The following is a 14,302-nucleotide window of genomic DNA, read 5'->3' on the forward strand; positions in this document are numbered from 1 at the left end:
TCATATGACCCTTGCTTGGCACACATTGAGGAGGGAAATATGAAGGACATGACAACTGCCCCGTTACCTTACCCCCTTACATGCCCACACAGCCTCCTTTGCCTATTTTATTGCCATAGCAGGGGTCATAGAAATCCAAAGTGTGAGACCGCACTCGAGGAATATGTTGAAATCAAAAGATATCCTTTATTCTTCATAAATTAAATGGACAGACAGTGTACAGACAGACGTGCAAGGTTAACGCGTTTCACGACACTGTAGGTCGCTTACTCATGTGGTTATGAGTAAGCGACCTACAGTGTCGTGAAACGCGTTAACCTTGCACGTCTGTCTGTACACTGTCTGTCCATTTCATTTATGAAGAATAAAGGATATCTTTTGATTTCAACATATTCCTCGAGTGCGGTCTCACACTTTGGATTTCTACAGCTCCTGGATTACGGATCTGACCTGCACCAGGTCCTGGAACACACACCTGAGCGGCTCCTTCCCCCTCTACTGCTTCATAGCAGGGGTCATGTCCATATAGTGGGCAGGTACAGGATAACCTCAAACACAGTGGGGAAGCACATTTCCCATCTACATGTGCTGCAGCAACTGTCAATCAACACAGCAGAGCCAGATGGGGGCGTGTGGCATGCAAACTTTATTTGGGAGATACAGGCACGCAGTGCCTGAGCCCTGCGTCTTGTATCTCTGTTTAGGAAGAAAGGATACGCAAGCTGACCATGCCAGTACAGATACCCTTCCATGCTTGGTGTGGTCTGAATAAAACAGACAAGGGGGTAACTGACAGGATCACAGTTATTAAAAAGGAAATAAGGCTCCCAGTAAAGAATAGGATTTATTTACCCACCACAATGTAGTTAAATAGACACATACATGTGATATGAATTTTGGGGGAACATTAACTTTAACCACATCCTTATTAGCGTGGCCCTACAGCCAAAAGAGGTGACTAAGCTCCTATTAGCATATTGCTATTCACAAGCCATTTTACCCATTATAAATATTTCTGCTTTCAAATTTTACCATAGTATCTCTTATAAAATATTCTTGGCTGAAAAAAATTATGTTTAAATGTCAGCAGAAAAAATAAAAATTGGTATCAGTTAACATAAAGAAAGCCTAAAAAAAACCCTGTTGTCAGACAAATAATTTCAACAAAAATCCTCCCAGTTAATTATATGTGAATTTAGAATATTTTGTGCAATTTTTTTAAACCTGTAAAAGCCTCCCTGGGGGTTGATATCTTAGATATACTGTAATGTCTGAAACCCCAGCAGACTCAGAACTGTCACTCATGTGACACTATACAGTACTTACTTTTGCTTGTTCCCCACCAGCTACATAAAAGGTTATATAGAGAGTAGAGATGTACCGAACGGTTCGCCGGCGAACGGTTCACGGCGAACTTCGAACGTTCGCGTTCGCCGCTGCGGGCGAACATATGCGATGTTCGGTCCGCCTCCTATACATCATCATTGAGGCAAACTTTGACCCTGAACATCACAGTCAGCAGACACATTCCAGGCCAATCAGCATACCTCCCTCCCACCTCCTATAAATAAGCAAGGGCAGCATCCATTTTAGATCATTTCTGTGTTACTGAGAGCAGGGAAAGTGCTGCTGCTGCTGTTATAGCTGGGGACAGTTCCCGGTCTTGTTAGCCAGTGTTCTTGGTACACTCCTGCTGTAAGGACAGCACCCCAAAAAGCCCTTCCTAGGGCTGGTATTTGAGGTTTTTTTGGATATATATATATATATATATCTATTGTCCCCAAAAGCCCTTTTGAGGGCTGGTATTTGTGTAATTTTTTTTGTTCTGTGATATATATATATATATATATATATATATATATATATATATATATATATAAAAGAAAAGAAAAGGAGGCGCAAACACCTAGTGCATTACCCGTGGTACTGTTAAAATTGGTTTAATAAAAATGCTGAATGCATACTCACAAACATGAAGAATAAAAATCGTATTGCAAATTCCCGTCACCCATGTGTTGGACCATGTCCTGGAAATTGCGACCGCTAACGCGTTTCGGGAGTCAAGCTCCCTTCCTCAGAGCTTCTTCATGTTTGTGAGTATGCATTCAGCATTTTTATTAAACCAATTTTAACAGTACCACGGGTAATGCACTAGGTGTTTGCGCCTCCTTTTCTTTTCTTTTATGCATCCGTTTGGAGTTCCCTGCCTGAGGAGAGCAGCACGCCAGTCTTCCCCTTCGGAGTGAGCGCTTGGCTGATTATTTGTTTATATATATATATATATATATATATATATATATATATATATATATATATATATGTATATTGTCCCCAAAAGCCCCTTTGAGGGCTGGTATTTGAGTATTTTTTTAATATATATATATATATATATATATATGTAGCATGTCCAGAACCAGAAAAAAAAGATCATATAGGTGTAAAAGGGGTTCCCATCATCCCTGCTCTACTGAAAAATTATCTTTTTTTTCTGGTTCTGGACATGCTACAGAGCTGAAACTTCACAGGTACACTTTTTAGACCCCCTAGACACTATATCACACAAAAAAAGTTCTTAAAAATTGTCATTTTTGATAGAGAGCCAATTATTGAAAAAAAAAAAACTTAACAAAAAAAAATTTCTTTGGATTTATTGTCTGGGGGGTCTAAAAAGTGTACCTGTGAAGTTTCAGCTCTGCAGCATGTCCAGAACCAGGGAAAAAAAGATCATATAGGTGTAAAAGGGGTTCCCACCATCCCTGCTCTACTGAAAAATTATCTTTTTTTCTGGTTCTGGACATGCTACAGAGCTGAAACTTCACAGGTACACTTTTTAGACCCCCTAGACACTATATCACACAAAAAAAGTTCTTAAAAATTGTCATTTTTGATAGAGAGCCAATTATTGGAAAAAAAAAAAAAACTTAACAAAAAAAAATTCTTTGGATTTATTGTCTGGGGGGTCTAAAAAGTGTACCTGTGAAGTTTCAGCTCTGTAGCATGTCCAGAACCAGAAAAAAAATAGAATCAGGGTTAGGGCTAGGGTTAGGGTTAGGGTCAGGGCTAAGGTTAGGGTTATTTTTAGTGCTTAGGGTTAGAGTTAGAGGGGTAGGGGTAGGGCTAGTAACTCTAACCCTAAGTATCACTGTAACCCTAACCCTAGCCCCTAACACTAAACCTAACCCTAACCCTCTAACCATAACCCTAACCCTCTAACCTTAACCCTAACCCTCTAAGCCTAGCCATAAAAATAACCCTAACCCTAACCTTAACCCTAGCCCTAGCCCTAGCCCTAACCCTAGCCCTAACCCTAACCCTAACCCTAGCCCTAACCCCAACCCTAGCCCTAACCCTAATTCATATTTTTTTCTGTTCCGGACATGCTACAGAGCTGAAACTTCACAGGTACACTTTTTAGACACACCAGATGCTAAATCCAAAGAATTTTTTTTTTTTTTTAATTTTTCCAATCATTGGCTCTCTATCAAAAAATTACAATTTTTAAGAACTTTTTTTTGTGTGATCCCTCTCCGGCATGCCACAGTCCAGGTGTTTGTCCCCTTGAAACAACTTTTCCATTACTATTGTGGCCAGAAAGAGTCCCTGTGGGTTTTAAAATTCGCCTGCCTATTAAAGTCTATGGCGGTTCGCAATGTTCGCCGGTTCGCGAACATTCGCCGATGTTCGCGTTCGCCGTTCGCGAACAGCGAATTTTATGTTCGCGACATCACTAATAGAGAGGTGAGGGTCAGAGGAGCTGGACCAGCACAGAAAATAATTAGACACTCCCAAAACAGGAGAGGGTCATGACATGCAAGGAGAGAGGGCTGTGCTAGGAAATTTACTCTCCTGGAGTAGTCACATGTTCCAGCAACTTCAAATTCACATCGCAATTGAGTAACAAAATGTTTATCTAAGGAAAACAGTGCAAGTGGACATTATACTGTATTTGATTTTTTTTCTGTGTTATTACCTGCATTTTTTAAACTTGATAACAGGATGTCTTTAGTGAATTTTCTTCTTTGATACGAAGGTCAAGCAGCTCTGAGTGAGATGGTAGCCTAGCTACTTGGTGATGTGAGCTTTGGAACTTTGGGCACCTATCATTTTTTTTTTAACTAGTTGGAAAGCATATTAACTGACATATTTTGTATCTTATATTTTTGTACAGATACTGTCTACTGCTCTTCTACTTATAGTGGTATTTGCCATATTTGACAAGAAAAATCTTGCAGCCCCTAAGGGACTAGAGCCAGTTGCAGTTGGCCTTCTCATTCTGCTTCTAGGGCTATCTCTGGGAATGAATTGTGGAGGTGCTATGAACCCAGCTAGAGACTTAGGTCCTCGTGTTTTCACAGCGGCGGCTGGCTGGGGTTATGAAGTTTTCACGTAAGTAATCTGGAAGGACTGAACCATATTTCCTATAGATGTGTGCATGCTTACCTAGGATGTCGTATATAAACATAAATATGTTGATCACGTTCATAAATGTTGCAAACAAATGTACACTTTTTGCTGACAGTTGTGAAGATTTTTAATCAGTACCAAGCTATAGGGTTCAGAAGTGAAGTACAGAAAATTCACTTTTTAATTGTAGGCTGTCCTTATGCATTACAAAAACCAAAAACAAAAAAAGGCATAGCTACACCCTGAGGAAGCCCCAGTCTATGGGAGAGGCGAAACATGTAGGCAGATAGGGTCACGTCCCTATCTGGGCTGGGATACTCAGCCATACTCTGCCCTTGTTCTATATGCTGTGGATTACAACATGGATGTTACAGTCTAAGACACAGTCCTGCTCGGATGGCAGCAGGAAGGATGACACAGAGAGAACATATGACAAGCGGCGGAAAGACCAACTTTATTACCCCCAAGTGTCTTTATGCATCCTGCTCAGCTGTGTACTGCATTGCAGCTTTTACAAGACTGCTCACCCCAATTACACATGCAACTATGATTTGTGATAGTCTGTTATGAATTTTTTCCTCTTCCACTGCTGAATACTGACAAGACTTATGGTCTGAAATACTTTATTACCGGAATATCTCAGTGGTTGTTGCTATATATACTAGGATTGCCTCCTCGTCCCTTTAAAACCAAACACATATTAATTACACAGGTTCTGAGGCTAATTTAACCACTTTAAGACCGGAAGGATTTTTCCCCTTAATGACCAGGCCCTATTTTGCGATTCGGCACTGCGTTACTTTAACAGACAATTGCGCAGTCATGCAAATAATTTACGTCCTTTTTGTCCCACAAATAGAGCTTTCTTTTGGTGGTATTTGATCACCTGTGTGATTTTTATTTTTTGCGTTATAAACAAACAAATAAGCGACAATTTCTGCTATATGACATTATAAAAAAAAAAAATTTAAAAATCAAAATTTTTTTACATTTTAGGCCAATTTGTTTTCTGCTACATATTTTTGGTAAAAAAAAAAACGCAAAAAGTGTATTTTGATTGGTTTGCGCAAAAATTATCGCATCTAATAATTACGGGAAAGATTTATGTCATTTTTAATGTTTTTTTTTACTAGTAATGGCGGCGATCTGCGATTTTTTTGCGGGACTGCGACAGATCGGACCCCTAACTGACATTTTTGACACTTTTGGGGGAACCAGTGACATTACTACAGTAATCAGTGCTAAAAATATGCACTGTTACTGTAATAATGACACTGGCAGGGAAGGGGTTAAAAGTATAGGTTATCAAGGGGTAAATGTGACCCTAGCGGAGTGATTCTAACTGTATGGGGGTTGGGCTTCTGAAATTACCATAGAGACATGTGATCCTTTATAGCAGGATCACATGCGCTCTATGATCATCCCAGGGAGAAGAACGGTCAGCTGTGTTTACAACAGCCGACCGTCCTTCTCTCTCTGCGGGAGCGATCGAGAGTGTCAGGAGGCAATCGGAGCCACCTGACACACGCATCGGCTTCCCTACTGATGATCGACGCTCGCCCCTAGCTCCTCCTAGCAAAATGACGTATCCATACATGGTTTTGCCTGGGAGAGCCACTATGCCACCATATATATACAGTATGCGGTCGCCAAGTGATTAATGCAGATAAGGCACTGAGTGAATTTAATTACCACCTTAATCAGCCACAGAACCTGTGTAAATTATGTGTGCTCGGTTTTAAAGGGACGAGGTGGCAATCCTAATATATACGCATGTACACAGCATAGTTTGATATACTTTGTAGGGAATCTCTGCTAGTGTTACTAAATAACAGAGGTCTGGTGATTCAGTCTAAGACCGGACCAGGTTCACTCATTAGGGGAAGGTTTTCCTTTAGCCTGAAATAACAGATATCCAGATCTATGGTCACCTGACGCATGCATACTTGTCTGTGCCTAATATTTCCATCCTTCGGTGATACCTTGCTATATACTTGAGGTTGAACAGTCATTGCATTATCTAGTTATTTCTACTATAGCCGGCTGCACCTAATTCACATGACAGGAGTTACACACTGTTACAGATGGACTTGTGCAGCACAGCTTGAGACATCCATAGGCAGAAATTTTCCAAGGCTTTTACCCAGAGGGCTCTAACAGGACTCCAGCCATTACCCCTTAGAGGGGGAGGGGGCTTAGGGTTTAGGAGAGGGGAGGGGTGGGGTTAAAGGGCTAGGAGTTGTGTAATGGTTGGGTATTTGGGGAAGAGTCGTGGCAGATGTTGGTTCGGGGGGGGGGGGGGAACGACAGGACGGGAGGTGTAATGGAAATGTTGAGGTGACCTATGGGTTTTGGGGATATTATCTCCAGCAAGTTTTTATGTATGAGTATATGTCTCATTTTCAATTAAAGGTATGCAGTAGCCTTGTTAGATACTTTATCCTTTGTGGTGTTTTTTGTTATGCAGGATTTTTGAATGCATCTCCCCATATTTAGGGTTTGGGCTCTGTGACCTATCTGCACTTCTAGGTCTCATTTCTTGTGGGTTTTGGTAGATTGCTTGTCTTCATGCATTATCAAGTTGATACAATCTAAAAATAAAAAAAAATGTTATTTACATGTAATCCATCCAGGTAAAATAATGAACTAAAAAAACAACCTGGTATGACATTTAAAGATATTGTAAAGGAATATTTATTATATAAAACAATAAACATGTTGTACTTACCAGCTCTGTGTAATGATAATGCAGAGAGTGTCCCAAACCTCCTCTTCTGGGGTCTTACGCCATCACTGTCAGCTCCTCCTCTTCTGTGTGTGCCTCCAAACCAAACCGCTTGCTATAGTGACAAATGTCCAGGTTTACTCCTGAGCCGGGTTGTGTGCATCCATAGATACACACACCATGGCCCAGCCCCATCCCGCCCCCTCCTCACAGGATTTGATTGACAGCACCAGGAGCTAAAAACTCCCACTACTGCCTCTGTGGGAGGAACAGAGATCAGCGTTGCTGCAGACAGGCATAGGGTTGGATCGAGATGAGACTCAGGTAAGCATATAGGGGAGTAAGGGGGTGATACTACTACTGAGATATTGTTTTACCCTGTTGCAGGGAATGCATTAAGGTAAAACATGTATTGCTTTTAGAACCATTTCATTCCTTTTTTTTTTTCAAAGCTGAACAGTGTTTTTCTAATCTAGGAAGGATGCTTAAAGAGACAAGGACTCACTGCTCAAGGTGGTGTAATTGCCTGATGACTCACACCGGTGCATGCCCCGGCTCGCCTCCGTAGAAACTTGATAAAGGAAAAGGAATTGGCAGCACTCCAGGTTGAGTCAAAATCCAGATTTATTGACTGGACATCCAAATATGACAATCGTGACAAGGTAGACGCGTTTCACACACTGAATGTGTGCTTAATCATTACCATATGTGGTAATGATTAAGCACACAGTCAGTGGTAATGATCAAGCACACAGTCAGTGGTAATGATTAAGCACACAGTCAGTGGTAATGATTAAGCACACAGTCAGTGTGTGAAACGCGTCTACCTTGTCACGATTGTCATATTTGGATGTCCAGTCAATAAATCTGGATTTTGACTCAACCTGGAGTGCTGCCAATTCCTTTTCCTTTATTAGGAAGGATGCTTAAATGCATTGGAACTTGTACTGGAAACGCGAACAAACTCTTTAAAGATGGAATGTTTTAAAGTTGTCATCCATATTATTGCTTATTATTGTTGTCATCAACTAATGTATTTTATAATACCTGCTAATGGTAATTAGCTGTATAATTACTGCACAGCAGCAAAGAGAAAACATCTTAGAATACTCTTTGCCAATGAGTGGAACCCATAATAATTATGGAGCCACTATATATTTTTATTTTATTGTGTGTGTGTTTTTTGTCTTCACTGTTTTATATTATTACTAGGGATGCTTAGGAGGGCAGGATTTGTCCTAAAACAGGGCCTTGGAATGTCCATAATTTTAGACAACAGTGGCCATTTTGAAGTAGACCAAATGCATGTAAGCAATGAGGCTCTGCAAGATAAAAACGGATGGAGATTCCTATAAAGGTGTAGGTATCCAACAGTCATTTTATGGTAGTGTGTGATAGTGGTAAAGACTTGTCTATAAGGCTCCGTTCCCATATTGGATACCCGGATCGCGGACAGAATCACTGCTATCCCGAATCATGGCAAATGGCAGGACGAATCCCCGGATTTCCCGTGATTCGAGATCTGTGATTCAAAGGGCATTATTTCAGAGATTTACATGCAACTTATATCTAAATTTTTGTTGTGACATCAAGCTCTATGTAAACAGAAATGGGAACAAAAGTTAGGTCCTATTGCTGATGATGTCTGGAGCCAGGTTCTGCAAAGTATCCTTTTGTTTCTCCTTCCCTCTCGCATCAGCTAACGCAACTGTTTATTATCCATCGGGTATATTGGACTCCGCATTTTCTTTGTAGTAAAGGTCTACGGCAAAATTATTGCTGTAACAGATGTGGTCAACCCCAGGGAGACCTGATTCACCTACCGTGACGCTGTCCTAAGCTTAAATGGTACTGGACAGAAGTTATCCAAGATTATTATTAATGTAACAGGTCTTTCTCTTTGTACAGATCTACTGGCATGTATTTTGGGGCATCTTGATTCTTCTTTTTTGGATGAGTATAAACTCCTGGGGGTTTCCAGAGTACTTTTTATTGCCAGAAGATTGATTATCATTAAATAGGTTTCGTTTTCTCTCCCTACCATATCTGATTGGGTCCAAGATTTGAATAAGAGTATGGCATATGAGAAGCAAATATAATTTCTACGCCATGGCATGTTTAAATTTGATCATATATGGAAATGCTGGTTAGGTTTATTTTTCATTTAGAAATCCTGTACTTGATATGTACTACTTGTAGTTTGTGCTTAATTTTTATGGATCTGTGCTGTGATGGGATTGGGGTAGCGTGTTTTTTTTTATTTATTATTTAGGTTATCTTTTTCTGTTGTGATTTGTATATATGTCTTTAATTTGTACAAAATAATATGTTTCTAATAAATACAATCTGATTTTAAAGAAAGAAAGCAGAGGTCAGAGTCCAGGATTATGCCTAGTAGCCAGGCACATGGGGGGGGACTGATAGGTGTGCTATTATTGATCTCGATAGAGAAGTCAAGGAAGGGGACACAGGGGGGAGGAAGTATTATAAGCTCAGTTTTCTAAATATTGAGTTTTGGAGTGTTGTGTGACATCCGTACTGATATGTCAACTAGTAAATTAGTGATGAACAAAGAGACTGAAGGAGCAAACTAAGCAGTAGAGAGATAAAATTGAGTGTTGTAAACAAAGAGATGGTATTGACAGGCAAGTGGAAGTCAAATTGTTTCAAATAAGTCTTGTCTAGCACAGTTTTTGTTTATTTGAAGAATTCCAGTTTTTATGGTAGTTATGGTTTCTATAATGAATATATGAACACATATACATTATATGCATTAGTATCAGTCATGGCAATGAAGATTATGTACTGTAGTCTACTTAGCTTGCAGTCTTACCTTTATACAGACCTATGCTGGTACTGTCTGGTAGTCTTCCCTAAAGCTAAAATTTAGGCATGGTTTTTTTGCATTGTTACATTGATTTCGTTTGGACCAATAAAAGCATGCATATGCCATTCCTGGCAGATTGCTGTAAAAGTCGAAAATCTCTGTAGTAGGCACTATTTTTACTTGAATCACTAGCTTCTGAGCCCCATGCTAAGTGGCTGCCCTGCTGCCTATTGAAAACAGGGGTTACTTACTCAGCAGGAATGCCATTTTGCATTCTCTCAATGAATGCAAAGCATTCTCTGCTTAGATGAGTTGGAAAGGTGGGACCGCATTGTCACAATCACCTTGTCCTATATTTTGCATTCATGAGTTTTCATTAAGCAGGGGGGCAGCCACTTGGAACGTGGAAGCTTGCAGAAATCACTGTAGTAGGGGTGTCTATTGCAGTGATTTCCTGTTTCCATAGGGACTGATCAGTTATAACGCATGCATACCTACATTGGCCTAGGCTGGAGCAATGTAGCTATGCAAACAAAAACAATACCTAAACTTCAACGTTAACAATGACCATTCTAAAATATTTTTTTCTTTAAATGCAGAGCTGGAAATAACTTTTGGTGGATTCCTGTGGTTGGACCAATGGCTGGTGGAGCACTTGGAGCTTACATATACATCCTCTGCATTGAAGCTCATCACCACAATGGACAAGATAGTATAAATAACAATGTTAACACTGATCACTATGAAAAGCATGAACTTGCCAATATGGCATAATCGACTATTATTGTTTGAACTGAGCTCAGGGAATTGTGGGATTACAAATGGCAAGCAGCACAAACCAAAATTGGCTCAATTCCATTCAAAGACAGTTTCTGTATGCTGTTTGTACATATTTGCATCCTCTCCTCCTGGTGCATTCATTTTCTGACACAATTCCAAAACATACTGGCATAGAAAATGTCTTCCAACCAGATTGGTCATGCTTTGTATGTGGATTTGTGCGAACCTAGTAGGAACCCTATGCTGTAAGCTCTTGGTGGGGCAGGGACTGATGTAAATGGTTTGAGGTTATCTTTAAAGGACTGGATAAAAATGTTTAAGAGTTATATCAATTGGTTTAGTAAATAAGAAGCCTATCTTCTCTCATTTTAAATTGGGCATACTGTGACTGATATGCGGTGGAGCTAATTACTTGCATTAAAACTTGAAATAAAAAAACGAAATATTTTTTAAGACAATCATTAGTATTTATTCCTAACCTTCAATCTCTTATATAAAAGTATTAGGGGATAATCATAATGCCCTTAATTGGTCAGACATAAATCCTCCTTGTTAATGAAGCACTAATGGACCATAGACTGGGTCACAAAGGTATATGCAGGTAATTAGTCTTGTCATGCATTAATGTGTAATAACTATGATTAAGCATCAATACCATTAAAATTCACTGTGTGTTAAAATGATTTTACTGTCAGAAGCCAATATCTTCCCTGCAGTAGGATGCTGTCTGCCATTTAGAAGAAGATGTATGATACACTGCCATCAATTCTTCTGCTAGAGAGGTCAATTTGTGAAGCTATAAACATTCAGTATTTCAGGGTTATTGGAAGCTACGAGGCCGTGGAACAGCTTTTGCATTGATGCAACCTATTTTTTGTTATGTCTAGCTCTTTTTTTTTTTTTTTTTGGTGTTGTTAATGCTAATGCTTTCAGCCAACAGTTTATGAATCCAGACCTAGGAAGCCTAGGCCTTGTAATATACATCTGGATAAGATACGGTGCATTATTTGTTACAGACTTCAGTCAACTCTAAAATGCATACAGGGGACACAGTCTTCCTGCCCAGGTCATCAGTCTATGCAGTTCATGCAGTTCTGTAATCATTAATACACCATTGAATGGGATTTTTAAAGTATAACTAAAGGCAAATTTTATTTTTTAGTTTTGGATATAGGGTAAAGGGATTAGAACAACTATTGGTTTTGAAGGCTGTCTGTTCCCACCATTAGCACGATTCACCCTCTTTTATTTTCCTGTTTACCATTATCATTGAAAGTGAAAAGTAATGGCTGAGAAACCTTACACTGGGGACACTAGTTCTGGTGACCTGGGAGGTCCTAAGCAATTCCCTTAATTTGCAGGGATTTCCTTTCTTTTCCCGTTTTGGCTATGGGATAAGAGGTGAAGGTAAATCTCCCTTAATCTATTCAAAAGGAAAATAAAATGCCTTTAGTTCTACTTTAAAAGGTAAGTCTACCCTAAAACTAAAATCCCTTCATCTATAGATCTCCTCAATCTAACACAAACCTATCCAACCCTGTAAAGAAGAAATCGCTATACATACCTTTTTTTTAAGCCAATTCCGACCCGCTCTCCAGTGGCGGAAGCTCTGTAGAGGACACGGCCGACAACAGCTGTAAAATGAATGGGAAGTGACGTCACCCATAGACTTACAATGGGGCTTCCATTGTCGGATGTGTCCTCTGCACCCGCCTCCCCAGCGAAGTCGCGGCTGACAGCTCAGCGTGGGATCGGGTCGGATTGGCTTCAAAAAAGGTATGTATCCTGATTTCTTCTTTACAGGGCTAGATAGGTTAATGTTAGATCATGCAGATCTATAGATGCAGGGATTTTAGTGTTAGGGTGGACTTATCCTTTAATAAAAACAGTGAAAAATACCTGAATCGAGCTCTTGCAATCCCTGTACAGCAAAGATGGAGTGTGAGAAGAAGAGCAGAAGGAGCCAATCAGCTCATGTGTGGACAAGGAGGAAAAATCAGAGTGACACTAAGTTGAGCTCATCACTGTGCTTCTTCTGCTTTCACTGTCCAGTCAAAGGCTGATCAGAAGAAGTGGGTTTATTGATGCCGACCATCAGACTGAGGGCATATTGTGGTTGGGGTGAGCGCTAAATTGAAGTTAATTAGTGAAGATTAGCAGGTGTCCTACACTCATTCACACCACTGGTCAAGAAAGCAATAGTATGGGATAGGGAAGATCATTGCTAAGGGACCTTATGGATTTCTTTACCAGCTGACCTAATGCTAGCAATCTGGTGTCTGTATTCTGACTAGCAAACCTCATTAAATTCAGAGTGAGCTCTGAAGTGACCTTAGCCAAAGGATCAAATTTATGTCATGCTATGAGCAACTGCACATTACATTTTTCCATGCTGGCAGATATGAGCTTGCATAGGTGTATAAATATAACTCTCATCTGATAAGAAGGTTCCATGTGCAGTTACATTACAGATTACCTTATTTACTTTGAACTCCTGTAGCAGCAACAACAATTGTTGTGGGAAGCTGTATTTCTTTACCATTAGATTTACATTCATTATTATATTTAGGCATCAATCACTTTACCTTTTCAGTATCTGAAAACTCTGTAGGTAACCCTACCCTTTAGAGCAGTGTTTCTCATCCAGTATCTAGTAGAACTCTTGGGGTTCCTGCTTAGGTTGAGTAGAATGTTCTCTCAATTACACCAATGTCAGTGGGCAATTTTTCCACTAACCATCAATGTAAAGGATCACTTCTACACTGACCACTAATGTTAGAGGACACCACAATTTTTATTGTCTGACTTTCTTATATGCATGTATCATTTATTTTTATTATTTCTATTTATCATGAATACTGCTGAAAATAATTTTGTAGGGTCTGGGTAACAAAATTGTCTGCTCTGGGTTTATGCTTGGTATGTCACAATACGTATTCTTTAATTTAAAATGTTTTTCATCTTATTAAGCACACTGATGTACAGGATTAAGCACACTGTTATTAATAATAATAATAATGATAATAATAATAATATTATTATGTACTAAGCACACTAATGGCTGGAGTTATAATCCTTTTTTTAGCAGGGGGGGGGGGGTTCCCTGAGCACCTGAAAATTATTTCATGGGTTACTCAGGGGTAAAAACATTGATAAAGGATGCTTAAAATCAGGGGTGTCCAACCTATGGCCCATGGCTATGAATGCATAATCAGGGGTGTCCAACCTGTGGCCCATGGCTATGAATGCATAATCAGGGGTGTCCAACCTGTGGCCCATGGCTATGAATGCATAATCAGGGGTGTCCAACCTGTGGCCCATGGCTATGAATGCATAATCAGGGGTGTCCAACCTGTGGCCCATGGCTATGAATGCGGCCCAACACAAAAACATAAACCTACTAAAAAAAAAAATGGATTTTTGGGGGAAATTCTTTGTAAAAATGAGTTTACATTTAGCAAACACATGCAGCCAAAGAAAAATGTGACAATGTCTCCTTACTGGACTTTTATAGGTTGTATCTTCCCAAAGAAAAATATCCCACTCTTCACAATCACACTTTATTT

General features: G+C 39.7%; 1 protein-coding gene across 1 annotated transcript in view; it reads left to right on the forward strand.

Moving 5' to 3' along the window:
- AQP9 (aquaporin 9) overlaps positions 1–11,179 on the forward strand; it is a 66,647-nt gene extending 55,468 nt beyond the window's left edge. Inside the window, exons 5-6 of the mRNA XM_082256058.1 lie at positions 4,169–4,386; positions 10,556–11,179. Of these exons, the coding sequence (XP_082112184.1) occupies positions 4,169–4,386; positions 10,556–10,730 (393 nt within the window). The 3' untranslated portion in view covers positions 10,731–11,179. The remainder of the gene's footprint in view (positions 1–4,168; positions 4,387–10,555) is intronic.
- Positions 11,180–14,302: the final 3,123 nt, after the last annotated feature.

The sequence above is a fragment of the Pelophylax lessonae genome (assembly GCF_965119305.1).
Source record: "Pelophylax lessonae genome assembly, chromosome: 4".
Taxonomy (NCBI): domain Eukaryota; kingdom Metazoa; phylum Chordata; class Amphibia; order Anura; family Ranidae; genus Pelophylax; species Pelophylax lessonae.